The sequence below is a fragment of the Engystomops pustulosus genome, chromosome 10 (genome assembly GCF_040894005.1).
Source record: "Engystomops pustulosus chromosome 10, aEngPut4.maternal, whole genome shotgun sequence".
In the NCBI taxonomy this organism is placed as follows: domain Eukaryota; kingdom Metazoa; phylum Chordata; class Amphibia; order Anura; family Leptodactylidae; genus Engystomops; species Engystomops pustulosus.
Genome location: NC_092420.1, coordinates 73468480 through 73490562, shown reverse-complemented (window position 1 = coordinate 73490562; position 22083 = coordinate 73468480). Strand labels below are relative to the sequence as shown.

General features: G+C 45.9%; 1 protein-coding gene across 8 annotated transcripts in view; it reads left to right on the top strand.

Annotated features, from left to right (window-relative positions):
• The first annotated feature begins 1765 nt into the window (after window positions 1-1765).
• LOC140104322 (uncharacterized) overlaps window positions 1766-22083 on the top strand; it is a 51668-nt gene continuing 31350 nt past the window's right edge. For 7 of the 8 annotated variants that reach the window (XM_072127819.1, XM_072127824.1, XM_072127820.1 and 4 more), the window contains exons 1-5: window positions 10922-11086; window positions 11215-11279; window positions 11508-11564; window positions 11660-11716; window positions 21518-21574. In XM_072127819.1, the coding sequence (XP_071983920.1) occupies window positions 11002-11086; window positions 11215-11279; window positions 11508-11564; window positions 11660-11716; window positions 21518-21574 (321 nt within the window). In that variant the 5' untranslated portion in view covers window positions 10922-11001. Of the gene's footprint in view, window positions 2094-10921; window positions 11087-11214; window positions 11280-11507; window positions 11565-11659; window positions 11717-21517; window positions 21575-22083 lie in introns of those variants that run through there. The other variant, XM_072127825.1, reaches the window with a different exon arrangement.

Sequence of the window (22083 nt, the reverse complement as noted above, 5' to 3'; positions counted from 1 at the left end):
CAGAAAACAAGCCCTCACACAGCTCTTTACATGGAAAACTAAAAAAGTAGTAGATTTTTGAAGGTAAGGAGTAAAAATGGAAATGCAAAAATGAAGAAGGGCCTGGGCGTTAAGTAGTTAAAGACCAGCATATTCATTAATTTGGCGCGCACTGCATGCTTAAACCAGTTTTTTATGGTGCATTCAGTTTAATGGGCATGAGTAGTAGTGGATTATGGTATAGGCGGTTTGGTCAGTAGTCCGGGCAGGCGCCACAATTGGATCAGTTCTGATCCATTATCTCCACAATCTGCTGAAATTATTACCATGACAGAAACTAGACATTTTGACTGCTTTCTGTCACAGGTTTCAGCCTCAATTTTGCTACAACAAGGGGAGGTTCACCATTTTATTGCAAAGGTTGAATTCTGCAACCAAAATCTTTAGCAATAACTAAAAAACAGTGAATTCCCAACCCCCAATGGTGATCAGTTTGCAGATATTTTGCAGTGTGTGGATGAGATTTGAGGGAATTCCATTGTGAAAGTTGCTTCTGTAAATCACTGCAGGTTGAGGCGATAGACTAGCAGGATGGTTATTATACAGTTCTTATTCTCTTCTATGTATCATTACTGACCACTAGTATATGGGGCAGTTCTCTATTGTATTTCTGCTGTGGTTGGTGTTTTTGTGCTGTAATTGCCCGGCTGCAGTCTGTATCCTGGTGGTGATCTGGATTCCCTTCTCTGATTTACCATCAGGGACTCAGCAGAGACTTATTTTCTCATTTATTAATGTTTGTTGCCTGTGGAAGTCGCTTAGGGCATTACACTCCCGGATGCTGTATGTTACATCTCTTCTTGCCAACTGGAACTTGGCCTTTTAATTTCTATTTTCTCATTTATCAAAACTATTTCCTTTATTACTACGTCTGTGTGTGCATCTTTTTCTGTCTACACCTATAAAATAAATATAGGAGATGTTTCCCTTGATTCTGTGTCCTGAAAGTATAACATTGTTTAGGGAGCAACCTCAAAACCACGATTCTAACCTCTTCCCACACTTGGATGTCCCGGAACGTCCTGTTGCAGGCAACATGCATAGCATATTAAATGGCGCCACTATAAGGTACAATTTGTCCAGCAGATAATAAACCCATATACATCTCTGTTAATGGAAAATAAAAAAAGTTTTTACTTTTGGAATGAGGGAAGTAAAATAAAAAAAACGCAAAACAAAGAAGGGCTAACTCCTGTTATGGTTAAAGGATAAGGTAGAGTCACAGATTATTCCAAGGCAGTGGTCAATAGTGAAGCCATGAATTGTGACTATTTAGCCTAGTGGGAGGGATACATTAGGTGATGGAAAGATTATGAGTTCCGTTATTTCCATGTTAAGTTTCAGAAATTGGGAAGAAAAGGAGGAGGATATGGCTGATAAAGATGATAGAACTGTGGCTTGCAGAGAAGTCTTGTCTGGGAGTCAGAACTCGCAAATTGTACTGATGGGATCAGGTTTCAGGCTTCTTGCTGGAAAACCACACCCAGAGCTGCCTGTGATTGACAGCTGCATTTCTGATCCTGGGAAAGCTGGGTGTGTCTCTGTAATCGTTTTGCCTGCAGCTGCGGTTTGAGTGATGGACGGCTGAGCCAGTCAGTGCTAGAGGTAGTGTCCATTACTGGCTTATATTCTGCCCAGCCCTCCATATGGTGCTGGTTATTGCAGTCTATCTGTGTATCTAGTGCTCTTGCCATTGTGTTTCTTGCTATTCTGTTTATTGACTTCTGCTTTGCCTACTGACCATTCTGTTTGCTATACGATTCTGTATCTTTGCCGCCATCTTGGTTTTGCTAGCAGACACAACTATAGGCCACAGCTGTTGAAGTGTCATCTACTGGCTATCAATACTGACGTTTTTGACTAGTTAGCTTTGTCTAGAACACAGGTCGCATCCGAGCCAGGAATCGGTTCAGGTGGATCTTTCATATACCACAGTTACTTAGAGTGACCCTGTTCTCAGTCTGCCTCACTGTTATGCTGCACCTTCTGGCAGGGAAGTTCTTCTTGGGAGCGCTGACTGTCTTCTGCAGTTCATTGAGGACAAACAGATTGAGGTAAGTCAGACCACCACGGATTTAGAGGAGAGGTCTGTTGCATCCTCCCTGAGGGCAGAACATGCTCTCTATTACGTGCAAGCTGCCATCTAGGGACAGTGTCACCAGATTGTGGATGATGATGATAATGATGTTGACGGTTGAATGTGGGACCCTGGGCAAGATTTTACACCGATAGATGAAAAAATTAAAAATTGTTGGAGGAATAGCTGTGATACGAAAACCACCATATAAACCCATATAACTAGAGATGAGGGAACATGCTCGTCCGAGCTTGATGCTCGGTCGAGCATTAGGGTACTCGAAACTGCTCGTTGCTCGGACGAATACTTCGCCCGCTCGAGAAAATGGCAGCTCCCGCCGTTTTGCTTTTTGGCGGCCAGAAACAGAGCCAATCACAAGCCAGGAGACTCTGCACTCCACCCAGCATGACGTGGTACCCTTACACGTCGATAGCAGTGGTTGGCTGGCCAGATCAGGTGACCCTGGGATAGACTAGCCGCTGCCCGCGCTGCTCGGATCATTCTGTGTCTGGATGCCGCTAGGGAGAGAGCTGCTGCTGGTCAGGGAAAGCGTTAGGGTGTTCTATTAGCTTACTGTTAGGCAGGAGTGATTCTCCAAGAACCCAACAGCCCTTCTTAGGGCTACAATAACGTTATACTTTTTTTTTTTTTATTTGCAGCTAGTACCATATTGTGAGGAATTAGCAGGGGGACTTGCTACCGTTGTGTTTAGCTCTTAGTGACACACATATCCACCTCAAACACCAAAGTGGGAAAATTTATTAGGGGTTTGATTTCAATTAGGCACAGTCTGCCATTTACTTTTTATTTTACGTTTATTTTGTTTAATAACTCAGCGTCATCTCATCTTGCATAGTAGTGTGCTTTCATACTTGGCTAGAAAATAGCCATAGGAGAATCCAAACGGCTTACTTACGCCTACAGTAGCGTTATATATATTTGATTTCTGGTTAATCTGCTGGTGGCTGTACTTGCTGCAGTGCATCTACTAGCAAATTGTGAGCAATTTGTAGTGAGACTTGCGACCACTGTGTTTTGCGCTTAGTGACGCACATATCCATTGCAAAGACCGAAGTGGGAAAATTTATTAGGGGTTTGATTTCAATTAGGCACAGTCTGCCATTTACTTTTTATTTTACGTTTATTTTTTTAATAACTCAGTGTCATCTCATCTTGCATAGTAGTGTGCTTTCATACTTGGCTAGAAAATAGCCATAGGAGAATCCAAACGGCTTACTTACGCCTACAGTAGCGTTATATATATTTGATTTCTGGTTGATCTGCTGGTGGCTGAACTTGCTGCAGTGCATCTACTAGCAAATTGTGAGCAATTTGTAGTGAGACTTGCGACCGCTGTGTTTTGCGCTTAGTGACGCACATATCCATTGCAAAGACCGAAGTGGGAAAATTTATTAGGGGTTGGATTTCAATTAGGCACAGTCTGCCATTTCCTTTTTTATTTTACGTTTATTTTGTTTAATAACTCAGTGTCATCTCATCTGGCATAGTAGTGTGCTTTCATACTTGGCTAGAAAATAGCCATAGGAGAATCCAAACGGCTTACTTACGCCTACAGTAGCGTTATATATATTTGATTTCTGGTTGATCTGCTGGTGGCTGAACTTGCTGCAGTGCATCTACTAGCAAATTGTGAGCAATTTGTAGTGAGACTTGCGACCGCTGTGTTTTGCGCTTAGTGACGCACATATCCATTGCAAAGACCGAAGTGGGAAAATTTATTAGGGGTTGGATTTCAATTAGGCACAGTCTGCCATTTCCTTTTTTATTTTACGTTTATTTTGTTTAATAACTCAGTGTCATCTCATCTGGCATAGTAGTGTGCTTTCATACTTGGCTAGAAAATAGCCATAGGAGAATCCAAACGGCTTACTTACGCCTACAGTAGCGTTATATATATTTGATTTCTGATTGATCTGCTGGTGGCTGAACTTGCTGCAGTGCATCTACTAGCAAATTGTGAGCAATTTGTAGTGAGACTTGCGACCGCTGTGTTTTGCGCTTAGTGACGCACATATCCATTGCAAAGACCGAAGTGGGAAAATTTATTAGGGGTTGGATTTCAATTAGGCACAGTCTGCCATTTCCTTTTTTATTTTACGTTTATTTTGTTTAATAACTCAGCGTCATCTCATCTGGCATAGTAGTGTGCTTTCATACTTGGCTAGAAAATAGCCATAGCAATAGGATAGCATCGTTTGGTTTTAAAAACTAAAAAACACAAAAAAAAAACAAAAAACACAAAAAAAAGTTATAAAAAAATTAAAGTTATAACTCTCATTTTCAAAATGTTTAACCCGAGGGCTAGGGGTAGAGGACGAGGGCGGGGACGTGGGCGTCCAACTACTGCAGGGGTCAGAGGCCGTGGTCCTGGGCGGGGTGAGACACCAACTGCTTATGAGGGAGCAGGGGAACGCCGCAGAGCTACACTCCCTAGGTTCATGTCTGAAGTTACTGGGACTCGTGGTAGAGCACTGTTGAGGCCAGAACAGTGCGAACAGGTGATGTCGTGGATTGCCGACAATGCTTCGAGCAATTTGTCCACCAGTCAGTCTTCCACGCAGTCCACCCATGTCACCGAAATCGGCACTCCTCCAGCTCCTGCACCTCAGCCTCCTCCCCCCCAAGTCTGCCCCCTCCCAGGAAAATTTGCCATTTGACCCGGCATACTCTGAGGAACTGTTTTCTGGACCCTTCCCACACTCACAAACCACTTGTCCGGTTGCTGCTGAGCAATTTTCCGATGCCCAGGTTTTCCACCAGTAGCAGTCTGTGGGTGATGATGACCTTCTTGACGTAGTGGAAGAAGTGTCTAAAGAGGTGTCCGACGATGAGGAGACACGGTTGTCAGACAGTGGGGAAGTTGTTGTCAGGGCAGGAAGTCCGAGGGGGGAGCAGACTGAGGGATCGGAGGATGATGAGGTGACAGACCCAAGCTGGGTTGATAGGCCGGGTGAACACAGTGCTTCTGAGACAGAGGAGAGTCCTCGACCAGAACAGGTTGGAAGAGGCAGTGGTGGGGCCAGACGGAGAGGCAGGGCCAGAGCTGGTGCATCAGCGCCAAATGTGTCAACTAGTGAAGCTCCCGTGGCGAGGGCTCTTGCGGCGAGGGCTAGATTTTCAGAAGTCTGGAGGTTCTTTAAGGAAACACCAGATGACCGACGGACTGTGGTGTGCAACATTTGCCAAACCAGGCTCAGCAGGGGTTCCACCACTACTAGCTTAACTACCACCAGTATGCGCAGGCATATGAATGCTAAACACCCCACTCAGTGGCAACAAGCCCGTTCACCTCCGGCCGTGCACACCACTGCTCCTTCCCCTGTGTCAGCTGATAGTCAGCCCCCTGCCCAGGACCCTGCCACAAAAACCCCATCGTCGCCTCCACGATCCTCCACAGCATCCACCAGCGTTCAGCTCTCCATACCCCAGATGCTGGAGCGGAAACGCAAATATAGTGCAACCCACCCGCACGCCCAAGCCCTTAATGTCCACATCTCCAGATTGCTTAGCCTGGAGATGCTGCCCTATAGGCTAGTAGAGACCGAGGCCTTTCGCAACCTCATGGCGGCGGCCGCCCCTCAGTATTCGGTCCCCAGCCGCCACTACTTTTCCCGATGTGCCGTCCCAGCCCTGCACCAGCACGTGTCAGACAACATCATCCGTGCCCTGACCAACGCCGTTTCTGACAAGGTCCACCTGACCACGGACACGTGGACGAGTGCTGCCGGGCAGGGCCACTATATATCGCTGACGGCACATTGGGTTAACTTGGTGGAGGCTGGGACCGAGTCTGACCCTGCGGCTGGTCATATACTGCCGACGCCGAGGATTGCGGGGCCTACCTCGGTCCAGGTGTTTCAGGCCTACTATGCCTCCTCCTCCTCCCACCCCTCCTCCACCTCCTCCTCCTCCGAATTACCATCCGTGGGCATGGCGCCATCAGTCGGTAGCTCTAGGCACAGCAGCAGTGCCGTCGCTAAGCGACAGCAGGCGGTGCTCAAACTGCTGAGCCTAGGCGATAAAAGGCACACCGCCCAAAAGCTATTACAGGGCATCACGGCGCAGACTGATCTGTGGCTGGCACCGCTGAACCTGAAGCCAGGCATGGTTGTGTGTGACAACGGTCGTAACCTGGTGGCGGCTCTGCAACTCGGCAGACTGACACATGTGCCATGCCTGGCCCATGTGTTAAATCTGATAGTTCAGCGTTTCCTCAAGACATACCCCAATCTGTCTGATTTGCTCACGAAGGTGCGCCGCATCTGTGCGCATTTCAGGAAGTCCAGCACAGATGCTGCCACTCTCAGGGCAGCGCAGCGCCGCCTCCAACTGCCCGCTCACCGACTGTGGTGCGACGTGCCCACGAGGTGGAATTCAACACTGACCATGTTATCCAGAGTTTACCAGCAGCGCCGAGCGAATGTAGACTGCCAGATGACAACTTCCACCAGAACTGGTAGTCAGGTCAGTCAGCTTCCTCAAGTCTACAATGAGGAGTGGACGTGGATGTCTGATATCTGTCAGGTGCTGAGTAACTATGAGGAGTCAACACAGATGGTCAGTGGCGATGCCGCCATCATCAGCCTCACCATCCCGCTGCTTGGCCTGTTGAAAAACTCTCTGATCAGCATGAAGTCGGAAGCTTTGCGCTCGTCACAAGAGACGGGGGAAGAAGATTCCCTTGTTGATAGCCAAAGCACCCTTAGGTCTGTTTCTCAGCGCATATCGGAGGAGGTGGAGGTGGAGGAGGATGAGGAGGAAGAGGAGGAGAATGTTGGCGAGACTCAAGAGGGGACCATTGTTGAGTCCTTCACTGTTCAGCGTGTATGGGCAGAAGAAGAGGAGTTGGAGGAGTTGGAGGAGGAGGAAATGGACAGTCAGGCCAGTGAGGGGAGTGAATTCTTACATGTTGGTACTCTGGCGCATATGGCAGATTTCATGCTAGGCTGCCTATCCCGTGACCCTCGCGTTCAAAGATTTTATTCCAGCACCGATTACTGGGTGTTCACTCTCCTGGACCCACGGTACAAGCAAAATCTTTCCACTCTCATCCCTGGAGAGGAAAGGAGTGTGAGAATGCATGAATACCAGCAGGCCCTGGTTCACAAGCTGAAACAGTATTTCCCTTCTGACAGCGCTAGCAGCAGAGTGCGTAGTTCTGCGGGACAAGTAGCGAGGGAGAGTAGGCGAGCAGGCAGCTTGTCCAGCACTGGCAAGGGTACACTTTACAAGGCTTTTGCCAGCTTTATGTCACCCCAGCAAGACACTGTCACCTGTCCCCAGTCTCAGCAGAGTAGGGCTGATCTTTACAGAAAGATGGTGAGGGAGTACGTAGCTGACCATACCATCGTCCTAAATGATCACACAGCTCCCTACAACTACTGGGTTTCAAAGCTGGACATGTGGCACGAACTGGCGCTGTACGCCTTGGAGGTTCTTGCCTGCCCTGCCGCTAGCGTCTTGTCCGAGCAGGTTTTCAGTGCAGCTGGTGGCATCATCACCGATAAGCGTACACGCCTGTCGACTGACAGCACTGACAGGCTGACGCTTATTAAGATGAATAAAGCATGGATTTCTCATAATTTCCAATCTCCACCAGGTGAAGGAAGCTCAACCTGAATAATTTATGCACTCCTCCTCCTCCTCATTTTCCTCCTTCTCCTCCTCCTCACAGTAAAGCAGAGGAAACTGGCTATTTTTTGACAGGGCCCACTGGCTCTAGCTATAGTACTTTATGCATTTAATTTTTCTGGAGGGCCACCTACCCGGTCCTCTGTTTTAAACAATTTTTGGGAGTGCCACATACAGGCACTCAATCTATTCAATTTTTCTGGAGGGCCACCTACCCGGTCCTCTGTTTTAAACAGTTTTTGGGAGTGCCACATACAGGCACTCAATCTATTCAATTTTTCTGGAGGGCCACCTACCTGCTCCTCTGGTTTGAAAACTTTTTTGGACTGCCACATACAGGCACTCAATCTATTTCATTTTTCTGGAGGGCCACCTACCTGCTCCTCTGGTTTGAAAACTTTTTTGGACTGCCACATACAGGCACTCAATCTATTCCATTTTACTGGAGGGCCACCTACCTGCTCCTCTGGTTTGAAAACTTTTTTGGACTGCCACATACAGGCACTCAATCTATTTCATTTTTCTGGAGGGCCACCTACCTGCTCCTCTGGTTTGAAAACTTTTTTGGACTGCCACATACAGGCACTCAATCTATTCCATTTTACTGGAGGGCCACCTACCTGCTCCTCTGGTTTGAAAACTTTTTTGGACTGCCACATACAGGCACTCAATCTATTTCATTTTTCTGGAGGGCCACCTACCTGCTCCTCTGGTTTGAAAACTTTTTTGGACTGCCACATACAGGCACTATCCAAATTAAATTGTCTCCATAGCAGCCTCCACACGTTGTCTCCATTGCTACCTCCAAAAGTCGTCCATATAGCTGCCTCCATACATCGTCCCCTTATCAAACGAGTTGTGTCAGGCAGAAATTTGGGTTGTTTTCATGGATTCCACATCAAAGTTGTTAACTTTGTCGCCACCCTGCTGTGTTATCCACAAAATATACTGCCAAACTTTTATCATTTACCAATATTATTTCAGCGCTTCTTGCGCATCTGTTTACATTCCCCTCACCCGGCATATCCTAAACTTATAAGAACGCTACTACACTTGATCTTATACAAAAGGTACTTAGAAGTGCTGTTTGGGGAGTAGCCTAGAGACAGGGGCTTGGATTGGCGAAAGCTCGCCTGGCAGCGGAGCGCCAGTTCCATGCGCATCATGCGCTTCTTGCGCATCTGTTTACATTCCCCTCACCCGCCATATCCCAAACTTATAAGAACGCTACTACACTTAACTTGGTGCAGGCTGGGACCGAGTCTGACCCTGGGGCTGGTCATATACTGCCGACGCAGAGAATTGCGGGGCCTACCTCGGTCCAGGTCTCAAAGGTCTAGTATACCTCCTCCTCCTCCCACCCCTCCTCCACCTCCTCCTCCTCCGAATTACCATCCGTGGCCATGGCGCCATCAGTCGGTAGCTCTAGGCACAGCAGCAGTGCCGTCGCTAAGCGACAGCAGGCGGTGCTCAAACTGCTGAGCCTAGGCGATAAAAGGCACACCGCCCAAGAGCTATTACAGGGCATTCCACATCAAACTTGTTAACTTTGTCGCCACCCTGCTGTGTAATCCACAAAATATACTTGCAAACTTTTATCATTTACCGATATTATTTCAGCGCTTCTTGCGCATCTGTTTACATTCCCCTCACCCGCCATATCCTAAACTTATAAAAACGCTACTACACTTGATCTTATACAAAAGGTTCTTAGAAGTGCTGTTTGGGGAGTAGCCTAGAGACAGGGGCTTGGATTGGCGAAAGCTCACCTGGCAGCGGAGCGCCAGCTCCATGCGCATCATGCGCTTCTTGTGCATCTGTTTACATTCCCCTCACCCGCCATATCCCAAACTTATAAGAACGCTACTACACTTGATCTTATACAAAAGGTTCTTAGAAGTGCTGTTTGGGGAGTAGCCTAGAGACAGGGGCTTGGATTGGCGAAAGCTCGCCTGGCAGCGGAGCGCCAGCTCCATGCCAAGATCCAACTAACATAGTTTTAACTGCAGCACCTTTAATCTACTACTAGTTCACTGCCTCCATACATGGTCCCCTTATCAAACGAGCTGTGTCAGGCAGAATTTTGGGTTGTTTTCATGGCTTCCATGTTAACTTTGTCGCCACCCTGCTGTGTAATCCACAAAATATACTGGCAAACTTTTATCATGTACCGATATTATTTGAGCGCTTCTTGCTCACCTCCTTTGGTTCCTCTCTGCCACCCATTGGTTTGAAGCCTGAGTCCATTTAGAGTATGTCGCCATGCAACTCTCTAGCCTGCCGCTGCTGCCGCTGCCTCTGCATGCCGTCCCCTATAGTGTCAGGGTCAATTATTGGATGTTTTACATGCTATCTAGCTTCATTCTGTCACTCTGTCATGGCCATGCTGTTGCCCATAGTTTTGGCATAATGGTGCGATTAAGCAGCCTCAGAGGCATCCATGCATGCTGCCCCTGCTGTTTCCTGTCCATTTCCGTGGTGTTTCCATCCTTTTCTGAGGTTCCCAGGTGTTTGGCCAAGCTTCCCTGTGCAGAGCCTTGGTCCCCTTGAAAAATGCTCGAGTCTCCCATTGACTTCAATGGGGCTCGTTATTCGAGACGAGCACTCGAGCATCGGGAAAAGTTCGTCTCGAATAACGAGTACCCGAGCATTTTAGTGCTCGCTCATCTCTACATATAACCCATGGAGAGTGATTGTACATAGGAAATGACTGGCACTGTTGGAGCATATAGGAACATAATCTGGAAAAAATATTACAGTATCACAGGAATCACAGTATCCTACTGTATGGAAAAGTCCAAAATATTTCTGTAATGTCCAGTTTGCTTTGACAATAAATGGGAAAATCCCCTTTAGTCTTTTGTCATTCAAAATGAGGATATTAGAATATTTCTCAAATACATTTATCCTACACACATTAGGGGTAAATATGACAGAAAACTAAAGGGTAAATTCTTCCTTATGTTTCATTAATGTTTACACTAAAAGCAGGTTGTGAAATTTTGGCAAATGTTAAATGTTTTCTTACTATACTAATAAACGTGATTAAAATAATTCAGACATCACGGTCTGGGAATTTAGGATCAGTTCCAATGTGGGCGGTGCCATGATGTGAGCTTAGTGATGCCACCTCATCTCATGCTATTAAAAAAGAGAAGTGACTAGTGCCATGAACAATAAGATTTGGAGGTGGGGGGTAAGCTGTAAGGGTTTTCTCTTTTGGGCTTGCATTTATGAACCCAACAACCTTGATCCCTATAACTTCCACAATGAGGATCATCACAGTCTTTGCACTGGCCGGTCTCAGCCTGGCTCAAGGTATGTAGATGCAATCCTGTACATGGTATGTTAGATGCTGATGATGGTGTTATTATCTATAGATCATACATACGTGACATGCATATTCAACTGTATTGTGACACTTGTGCTTTTTTATGTTTGCATAGAATGGTGTGTTGATATTTCTGGAAGTACGCCTTCACATTATCACTGCCTGCAAACTGCAGTAAAAGTAAGTTTAATAAATTCTTTTATATTCAACCTTTTCAGAAGTAAATGTGCATCTTCTTAAAAATGCAATATCATTTTCTAATGTTGGCTTTAACTTGTTTTGTACATCTAGACCCACAGACCTGTCATTGTAATGCAGTTTGTTCAATTCAAAACTTTAATTTTGAATTAATCAACATTGAACTGATGAACATTGATTGATACATTTCTATTGTCTTTTCTTACCTAGAATGCTCCAAATTTTGCAGAAAATTTTGCAATGTTTATGTGTAGCTACAAAGGAAAGGTAAGTAAATCATCTGTTCCAATATTCAATATCAATAATAATGTCTTACTTAATTATATAATTGTACTGATTTTTTTTTAATTGTTATCCCACAGATCCCACATAAGGAAGAAAGTTTTAAGGCATCTTTAAAAGAAATTATACTCATATTGGTAAGTCAGCGAAACCACAAGATATGGTGTTATCACATTTATATTGTTGAAGTTATGCTATAAATATGTGTTTATAAAGTCATACAAATACATTTTTTTCTATATGTAAGCAATTTAGTAATTAATAGTTTAATTTAGTAAGCAATAAAAATTCTGTCAAGCTCCAATGGATAATCACAGAAATCTCAGCAATGTAATCCTTATTAGAGATGAGCGAACATACTCGTCCGAGCTTGATGCTCGTTCGAGCATTAGCGTACTCTAAACAGCTCGTTGCGCGGACGAATACTTCGCCCGCTCAAGAGAATGGCATCTCCCGTCGTTGTGATTTTTGGCGGCCAGAAACAGAGCCAATCACAAGCCAGGAGACTCTGCACTCCACCCAGCATGACGTGGTACCCTTACACGTCGATAGCAGTGGTTGGCTGGCCTGATCAGGTGACCCTGGAATAGACTAGCCCCTGCCCGCGCTGCTTGGATCATTCTCTGTCTGGATGCCGCTAGGGAGAGAGCTGCTGCTGGTCAGGGAAAGTGTTAGGCTGTTCTATTAGAATAGTGTTAGGCAGGAGTGATTCAACAAGAACCCAACAGCCCTTCTTAGGGCTACAATAACGTTTTATTTTACTTTTTTTTGGTTTGCCTGTGGCTGGGCTTGCTGCCATTAGTAGTGCAGCTAGTACCATATTGTGAGTAATTTGCAGGGAGACTTGCTACCGTTGTGTTTAGCTCTTAGTGACACACATATCCACCTCAAACACCGAAGTGGGACAATTTATTAGGGGTTTGATTTGAATTAGGCAGAGTCTGCTGATTTATTTTTTTTTACGTTTATTTCTTTTTATAACTCAAAGTCATCAGGCACAGCACAAAATCACGTTGTGTGCTGTCAGTGTAGGTTAGAAACTAGCCATAGCAATAGGATAGCATCGTTTTGTTTAAAAAAAAAAAAAAAAAAATTAAAGTTTACACTTTAATTTGGAAAATGTTTAACCCGAGGGCTAGGGGTAGAGGACGAGGGCGTGGACGTGGGCGTCCAACTACTGCAGGGGTCAGAGGCCCTGGTCCTGGGCGGGGTGAGACACCACCTGCTGATGAGGGAGCAGGGGAATGCCACAGAGCTAAACTCCCTAGGTTCATCATGTCTCAAGTTACTGGGACTCGTGGTAGAGCACTGTTGAGGCCAAAACAGTGCGAAGAGGTGATGTCTTGGATTGCGGACAATGCTTTTAGCCATTTGTCCACCAGTCAGTCTTCCACGCAGTCCACCCATGTCACCGAAATCAGCACTCCTCCAGCTCCTCCACCTCAGCCTCCTTCCCCCCAGTCTGCCCCCTCCGAGGAAAATTTGGCATTTGAACCGGCATACTCTGAGGAACTGTTTTCTGGACCCTTCCCACAGTCACAAACCACTTGTCCGGTTGCTGCTGAGCAATTTTCCGATGCCCAGGTTTTCCACCAGTCGCAGTCTGTGGGTGATGATGACATTATTGACGTAGTGGAAGAAGTGTGTAAAGAGGTGTCGGACGATGAGGAGACACGGTTGTCAGACAGTGGTGAAGTTGTTGTCAGGGCAGGAAGTCCGAGGGGGGAGCAGACTGAGGGATCGGAGGATGATGAGGTGACAGACCCAAGCTGGGTTGATAGGCCGGGTGAACACAGTGCTTCTGAGATGGAGGCGAGTCCTATAGAAGAACAGGTTGGAAGAGGCAGTGGTGGGGCAAGACAGAGAGGCAGGGCCAGAGCTGGTGCATCAGCGCCAAATGTTTCCCGTAGTCAAGCTCCCGTGGCGAGGGCTAGATTTTCAGAAGTCTGGAGGTTCTTTAAAGAAACACCGGATGACCGACGGACTGTGGTGTGTAACCTGTGCCAAACCAGGATCAGCAGGGGTTCCACCACTACTAGCTTAACTACCACCAGTATGCGCAGGCATATGAATGCTAAACACCCCACTCAATGGCACCAAGCCCGTTCACCTCTGGCCGGGCACACCACTGCTCCTTCCCCTGTGTCATCTGCTAGTCAGCCCCCTGCCCAGGACCCCGGCCCAAACACCTCCCGTGCGAAAACCCCATCTTCGCCTCCACGATCCTCCACAGCATCCACCAGTGTTCAGCTCTCCATACCCCAGACACTGGAGCGCAGAAGGAAGTATAGTGCAACCCACCCACACGCCCAAGCCCTCAACGTCCACATCTCCAAACTGCTTAGCCTGGAGATGCTGCCCTATAGGCTGGTAGAGACCGAGGTCTTTCGAAACCTCATGGCGGCGGCCGCCCCTTGGTGTTCGGTCCCCAGTCGCCACTACTTTTCCCGATGTGCCGTCCCAGCCCTGCACAAGCACGTGTCAGAGAACATCATCCGTGCCCTGACCAACGCCGTTTCTGACAAGGTCCACCTGACCACGGACACGTGGACGAGTGCTGCCGGGCAGGGCCACTATATATCGCTGACGGCACATTGGGTTAACTTGGTGGAGGCTGGGACCGAGTCTGACCCTGGGGCTGGTCATATACTGCCGACGCCGAGGATTGCGGGGCCTACCTCGGTCCAGGTCTCAAAGGCCTACTTTGCCTCCTCCTCCTCCCACCCCTCCTCCACCTCCTCCTCCGAATTACCATCCGTGGGCATGGCGCCATCAGTCGGTAGCTCTAGGCACCGCAGCAGTGCCGTCACTAAGCGACAGCAGGCGGTGCTCAAACTGCTGAGCCTAGGCGATAAAAGGCACACCGCCCAAGAGCTATTACAGGGCATCACGGCGCAGACTGATCTGTGGCTGGCACCGCTGAACCTGAAGCCAGGCATGGTTGTGTGTGACAACGGCCGTAACCTGATGGCGGCTCTGCAGCTCGGCAGACTGACACATGTGCCATGCCTGGCCCATGTGTTAAATCTCATAGTTCAGCGGTTCCTCAAGACATACCCCAATCTGTCTGATTTGCTCACGAAGGTGCGCCGAATCTGTGCGCATTTCAGGAAGTCCAGTACAGATGCTGCCACTCTCAGGGCAGGGCAGCGCCGCCTCCAACTGCCCGCTCACCGACTGTTGTGCGACGTGCCCACGAGGTGGAATTCAACATTAACCATGTTATCCAGAGTTTATCAGCAGCGCAGAGCGATTGTAGACTGCCAGATGTCAACTTCCACCAGAACTGGTAGTCAGGTCAGTCAGCTTCCTCAAGTCTACAATGAGGAGTGGACATGGATGTCTGATATGTCAGGTGCTGAGTAACTTTGAGGAGTCAACACAGATGGTCAGTGGCAATGCCGCCATCATCAGCCTCACCATCCCGCTGCTTGGTCTGTTGAAAAACTCTCTGGTCAGCATGAAGTCGGAAGCTTTGCGCTCGTCACAAGAGACGGGGGAAGAAGATTCCCTTGTTGATAGCCAAAGCACCCTCAGGTCTGTTTCTCAGCGCATATCGGAGGAGGTGGAGGAGGATGAGGAGGAAGAGGAGGAGAATGTTGGCGAGACAGAAGAGGGGACCATTGTTCAGTCCTTCACTGTTCAGCGTGTATGGGCAGAAGAAGAGGAGTTGGAGGAGTTGGAGGAGGAGGAAATGGAGAGTCAGGCCAGTGAGGGGAGTGAATTCTTGCGCGTTGGTACTCTGGCGCATATGGCAGATTTCATGCTTCCTGGACCCACAGTACAAGCAAAATCTTTCCACTCTCATCCCTGGAGAGGAAAGGAGTGTGAGAATGCATGAATACCAGCAGGCCCTGGTGCACAAGCTGAAACAGTATTTCCCTTCTGACAGTGCTAGCGGCAGAGGGCGTACTTCTGCGGGACAAGTAGCGAGGGAGAGTAGGCGATCAGGCAGCTTGTCCAGCACTGGCAGGGGTACGCTTTACAAGGCCTTTGCCAGTTTTATGTCATCCCAGCAAGACACTGTCACCTGTCCCCAGTCTCGGCAGAGTAGGGCTGATCTTTACAGAAAGATGGTGAGGGAGTATGTAGCTGACCATACCATTGTCCTAAATGATCACACAGCTCCCTACAACTACTGGGTTTCAAAGGTGAACATGTGGCACGAACTGACACTGTACGCCTTGGAGGTTCTTGCCTGCCCTGCCGCTAGCGTGTTGTCCGAGCGGGTTTTCAGTGCAGCTGGTGGCATCATCACCGATAAGCGCACACGCCTGTCGACTGACAGCGCTGACAGGCTTATCAAGATGAATAAAGCCTGGATTTCTCCGGATTTTCATTCTCCACCAGGTGAAAGAAGCTCAACCTGAATAATGTATGCACTCCTCCTCCTCATTGTCCTCCTTCTCCTCCTCTTTGTACACTAAAGCAGAGGAAACTGGCTATTTTTTGCCAGGGCCAACTGGCTATAGCTATAGTACTCTATGTATTTAATTTTTCTGGAGGGCCACCTACCCGGTCCTCTGTTTTAAACAATTTTTGGGAGTGCCACATACAGGCACTCAATCTATTTAATTTTTCTGGAGGACCATCTACCTGCTTCTCTGGTTTGAAAACTTTTTTGGACTGCCACATACAGGCACTCAATCTATTTAATTTTTCTGGAGGACCACCTACCTGCTCCTCTGGTTTGAAAACTTTTTTGGACTGCCACATACAGGCACTATCCAAATAAAATTGTCTCCATAGCAGCCTCCACACGTCGTCTTTTTAGCTGCCTCCACACGTTGTCTCCATTGCTACCTCCACACGTCATCGCCATAGCTGCCTCCAAAAGTCGTCCATATAGCTGCCTCCATACATGGTCCCCTTATCAAACGAGCTGTGTCAGGAGGAATTTTGGGTTGTTTTCATGGCTTCCACATCAAACTTGTTAACTTTGTCGCCACCCTGCTGTGTAATCCACAAAATATACTGGCAAACTTTTATCATTTACCGATATTATTTCAGCACTTCTTGCGCATCTGTTTACATTCCCATCACCCGCCATAACCCAAACTTATAAGAACGCTACTACACTTGATCTTATACAAAAGGTTCTTAGAAGTGCTGTTTGGGTAGTAGCCTAGAGACAGGGGTTTGGATTGGCGAAAGCTCGTCTGGCAGCGGAGCGCCAGCTCCATCCCAAGATCCAACTAACATAGTTTTAACTGCAGCACCTTTAATCTACTACTAGTTCACTGTCTCCATACATGGTCCTGAGCTGTGTCAGGCAGAATTTTCAGGTGTTTCACCAGATACATAGTGGAACTCGGCCCATCTGTCGCCGCCATGCTGGAGACCTGAAGTTGCAATCATAGCAGCGCAATATGGATGCCCCATACTGTCGCTCTTAATCATGGAACCTTTTCCGAAAAAACAATTAAATATAGAACCACTATGCTATTCCATTATTCCTAGGTGAAATATTCAAACGACCCGGCCTGCTTTGAAAATTATAATTTTTTCAAAGTAAACGCTTCTGGCCCTCAGGCCCATTTTGGGTGGGGAGGAGCCGAGAGACAGGGGCTTGGACAGGCGAAAGCTCACCTGGCAGCGGACCGCCAGCTCCATCCCAAGATTAGGCAGCCTCAGAGGCATCCATGCATGCTGCCCCTGCTGTTTCCTGTCCATTTCGCCTCCACGATCCTCCACAGCGTCCACCAATTTCTCCATGTGCAACTATCAACTGTCTATACCCCAGACGCTGGAGCACGAGAGGATATGCAGCACATCATCCCCTTATCAAACGAGCTGCGTCAGGCAGACTTTTCAGGTGTTTTACCAGATACATAGTGGAACTCAGCCCATCTGTCGCCGCCATGCTGGAGACCTGAAGTTTCAATCATAGAAGCAATATGGATGCCCCAGTAGTCAGTCTTAATCATGGAAGTCGTCTCCATGGCTGCCTCCACCTGTCGTCCCCTTATCAAACGAGCTGTGTCAGGCGCATTTTTCGGGTGTTTCACCAGATACGTTATGGAACTTGGTCACTATGTTGCCACCATGCTGTGTTATCGACTAAATATACCGTCAATCTTTTGTTCACAGAGGAAATTATTTCAGCGCTTCTTGCTCACCTCCTTAGGTTCCTCTCTGCCACCCAATGGTTTGAAGCCTGAGTCCATTTAGGGTATGTCGCCATGCCACTCTCTAGCCTGATATCCATTTCCCCCATCTTAAATAATATTTCTTACTTAGCCCTTCATTGAATGCAGCTGCTCTCTCCAGTGTGCAGTTATTGTTCATTCTGCTTGAGAGTTCCATAAATTCTGGAATTTTGGGTTTTTGTATTTATTAATTTTAGTTTTTACATTTTTTTTTTTTTACTATTTTTCAGATAATTTAACCCCAAGTTGTCTGATCCTACCATGCTTCCCTTACTGTAATAAGGATTTTACTGATCATGCATGACAATGTGGCAGATTTATCAAGCAGTCTGAAAGTCAGAATATTTCCAATTGCCCATGGCAACCAATCAAAGCTCCCCTTTAAAATATTCATGAGCACTGGTGAAATGAAAGCTGAGCTGTGATTGGTTGCCATGGGCAATTGGAAATATTCTGACTTTCAGACTGCTTGATAAATCTGCCCCAATGTGCCACTGGTGCATTGTAATAAATGAACAGCTGCTATACATTTTCCGGTCTTACAAAGACCCAAAGCTGTCTTAGGAACAAATGATCCTGATGATGTCACAGGGATGGACAATTGAAGCCAGGATGGCAGGGCCCACCCACCACAGGCAGCTTTGTCGGCGGCAATCACAGGGTTATCACCCGCGATTAGTAATAGCACCAATTGCGGGTGTTACAGGTGGGTGTTGCAGCCCCTGAGCCCTCTCCGAACACCCACAACGATATGTGACGTTAAAGAAAACCAGGATGAAGGATTGAAAACCAAGCACACTTATATTCTGTTGTGTGCTTACTCTAGTAGTATCTGCTCTTCTTTTAGCTTCTCATGCCCTTGTTTTTACAAAAAAGTATTTCAAAATTATGCAAATGAGTCTGAAGGGCTCTATTAACAGCTATGGAGCCTGTAGTCCCTAAAACCCATTTGTATACTCTTTAAAGCCTTTTTCTGTAAAAACAAGGGCAATAAGGAAATAAAGTAGAGAGAATCCTGCCAGATGGAACACACACCACAATGTAAGAAATATTGGTTTACAATCCTTTATCCTGGGGGTTGATTTAATTGGAGAAGCAGCCCTAAAAATGAGGGATGGGAACTTTTGGTAGGAAGCGCCAGAAAATCTGCTAAAGAAAAAAAGCCTCCAAAATCCATAATGCAGTCCAGTCATTTCATGTCTTGTGCTAAGCTGAGTTAGCAAATAAATTATAGGAATGCCATCAATTTACAAAGTATTGGTATACGGGGACAGTTTCCCCACTTGAAAAAATATAAATATGAAACTGGAAATGATTTCCACACTTTCTCCTATAATAGTCTAAAAATATAGTATTGCAGCATCATCTACTTGCCTACAGCAACAGTCTCATGTGTCCGAAAAACTATTAAAAAAAATAAATATATAGTGAGAAATGTAATACTGATTTGCAGTTATATAGGTCCATTGCTAAAAAAATTGTCTGGTAAGGTAGGGGTGGGGGTCTGGGAAACAATCCGAGAGCAAAGTGGCTAAAGGGGTTGTCCACTTTCAGCACATTTCAATAAATAATTGATATTGTTTGTGTAATGAGAAGATATAAAATGTTTAATATACTTTCTGTATTAACTCTTTACAGTTTCTAAGATCTCTGCTTGTTGTCATGCATCAGAGAGCTTCCTCGTTTAATTCCTGTAGCTAAACATCGGTCCATAGTCATGTGCTATCACAAAGGTGCATGGCTCTTTATAACACGCAGTGTAATCAAAGCTATTAGGTGCCGTGCACCTGTGCATCAAATGACCATGGACAGGTGTTTATCTACAGGAAGTAAACAATTGAGCTTTCTATAGAATGACAGAAAGAAAATATCAAGCAGAGATCTGGAAAACTGAACATATACAGAAAGTATATGGGAAAATGTAATAACTTTCATTACATAAACAATATTAATTGTTTTCTGTAATGTGCTTAAAGTGGACATCCCCTTTAAGATAAATCCTCAACACTGAAAAATTTGTGATTTTATATTGCTTTTTTATGAATGATATCGCAGTGCAGTGTCACAGCGATTCAAGTTAAAGGGGTGTTCCCACGAATACAAGTTTCTTAAATATTTTCAGGTTAGCAAAATAACTCATTGGGGTACATTTACTTACCCGGTTCATTCGCGATCCAGCGGCGCGTTCTGTGAGGAGGATTCGGGTCTTCCGGCGATTCACTAAAGTAGTTCCTCCGGCGTCCACCAGGTGTCGGTGCTGCGCTGAAGTTCATCGGAATGCACTGAAGTTCACCAAGCCGGGCCGGGTGAAGGTAAGCGCGTGTCCAGCAACACTTTTTTTAAAAACATGCGGTGGTTTTTCCGAATCCGTCGGGTTTTCATATGTTAACGCCCCCGATTTCCGTCGCGTGCATGCCGGCGCCGATGTGCCACAATCCGATCGCGTGCGCCAAAAACTTGGGGCAATTCAGGGAAAATTGTTGCAAAATGGAAAAATTTGGGTAAATTGCCGTAAAAACGCGATTTGGGCCCTTAGTAAATGACCCCCATTCTATTATTCACTGTCAACAAAAATACAGCATTTCACAGATATAATTCAAACCTGTCTCTATTAGGCTTGGTATACACAATTTTGGTTGCCACTAGACACAACCCTGTAACTTCTGACTTGGGGTCAGGGAAGCCATCTTGCTTTTCTGTCTGACAGTAATTGAGCTGAGCTGCTCCCTGCCTCTAGCCCCGCGCCCCTGCATTACAGGAAGGAACTCACTTTCTGCCAGCAGATACCTCACATCATGAGGAGAGAGAAGATGCAAGCTACAGGCAGATACGTTATTTATCTGGGGGAAGGGGGAGGGAGGCACAGGAGATCTCATAGTGTGAGAACAGATATGTAGCAGATCTGAAAGTGTGTAATATCCATCTCATGGATCTCTCACTTTCTATGTGTCAGAACTAGTAACTTGTTCAGAAGGAAAATGAAAGTGTATATAAACCTGTATCCTGATAATCTAACCACATTTTCAGCACATAGATGTAGTTGGATCATGAAGTGTCTGCATAGAGCGTCACCGCCCACACTCTGGAATTTAACACTGACCATCACTGAATGACAGGAGCTAAAGCAGCAATAAAACTGTAAAATTGTAAAGTAAGGGGTTAAAAATTATCTTTATTGCGCAATCATAACGAGGGGATTGAGATTTGAGAATTTTATTTCTTCGGTAAACCTCTTTAACAAAAACACAGCATCTCACAGATAAAACTCAAACCTGCTGAGATATAGCAGAGCTCGAGTGTATCAGTGTGCATTTTAGACATCTCATGGATCTCATCATCTCTCATCTCTGTTCGGTCTCACCTCTCTTTTTCTATGTGTCAGATACTAGTAGAATGTTCAGAAGCTTAATAAAAGTGCAGATAAACCCTGTACCCTGATAATCTAACCACATTGTCAGCACATAGCATCTCACAGTACTAGTGGGATCATGATATGTCTGCTAAGAGTGATAGGAACTGCAACAGCAATTAAACTTATTAATAATAAAGTTAGGGGTTAAAATAAACTTTATTGTGTAAACATCACTAGGGGATTAAAATTAAAGGAAGAAGATGACATTAATACAATGGTGTAAAGCCAACAACATGCCCATAGACATCCATAGAATCATGCTTTACACAATGTACTGTACATTGTAAATAATGTAAGATGATATTGTTTTGAAGAAACTGTATTGTTTATATGTGATGACCTAAAATAGGTTCATTTTTCTTTTTATCTCTTAACAGAAATGTTGCGGTTGTTCTGTAGAGACAATTTTTGATATTCATAAGGATCAGACATTAGTAAGTCTCAAACTAAGTAAAATACAAAGAATGGATATGAATGGAGTAGTGTCCATTTGTAAAATATTAATGGAAATCTACCATTTGTTATTATGCATTGTGAACCAAACATACCTTGAGAATGCTATAGCAACACTGATGCAAAAAATATATTTCGTTTAATCCTTGATTCGAGTGGTTTTGCTAAAAAATTAATTATAACATTCAGGTCCTTGGGAAAGCTGGCTGCTGTTTTCCACAGAGCTTTCTGCACTGTCCAGACAGGACGAATCAACTTGAGCTGGATGCCTTATATGCAGCAGCTGCGGGATGGTGCAACACAGTGATGATGTATTCTAGGATAATGCAGTAACAGTGCATAATTAGGGTGAGGAGAGCACCAGAGCAGCCACAGCAGCGACAGAGCCTCTTTATCATGATTTTAGAATAGTTTTTTTCAACCATTCAGTTCAGGGATTAAACAAGATATGGTCCTGCATCAGTGTAGCTACAGCATTCTCAAGGTATGT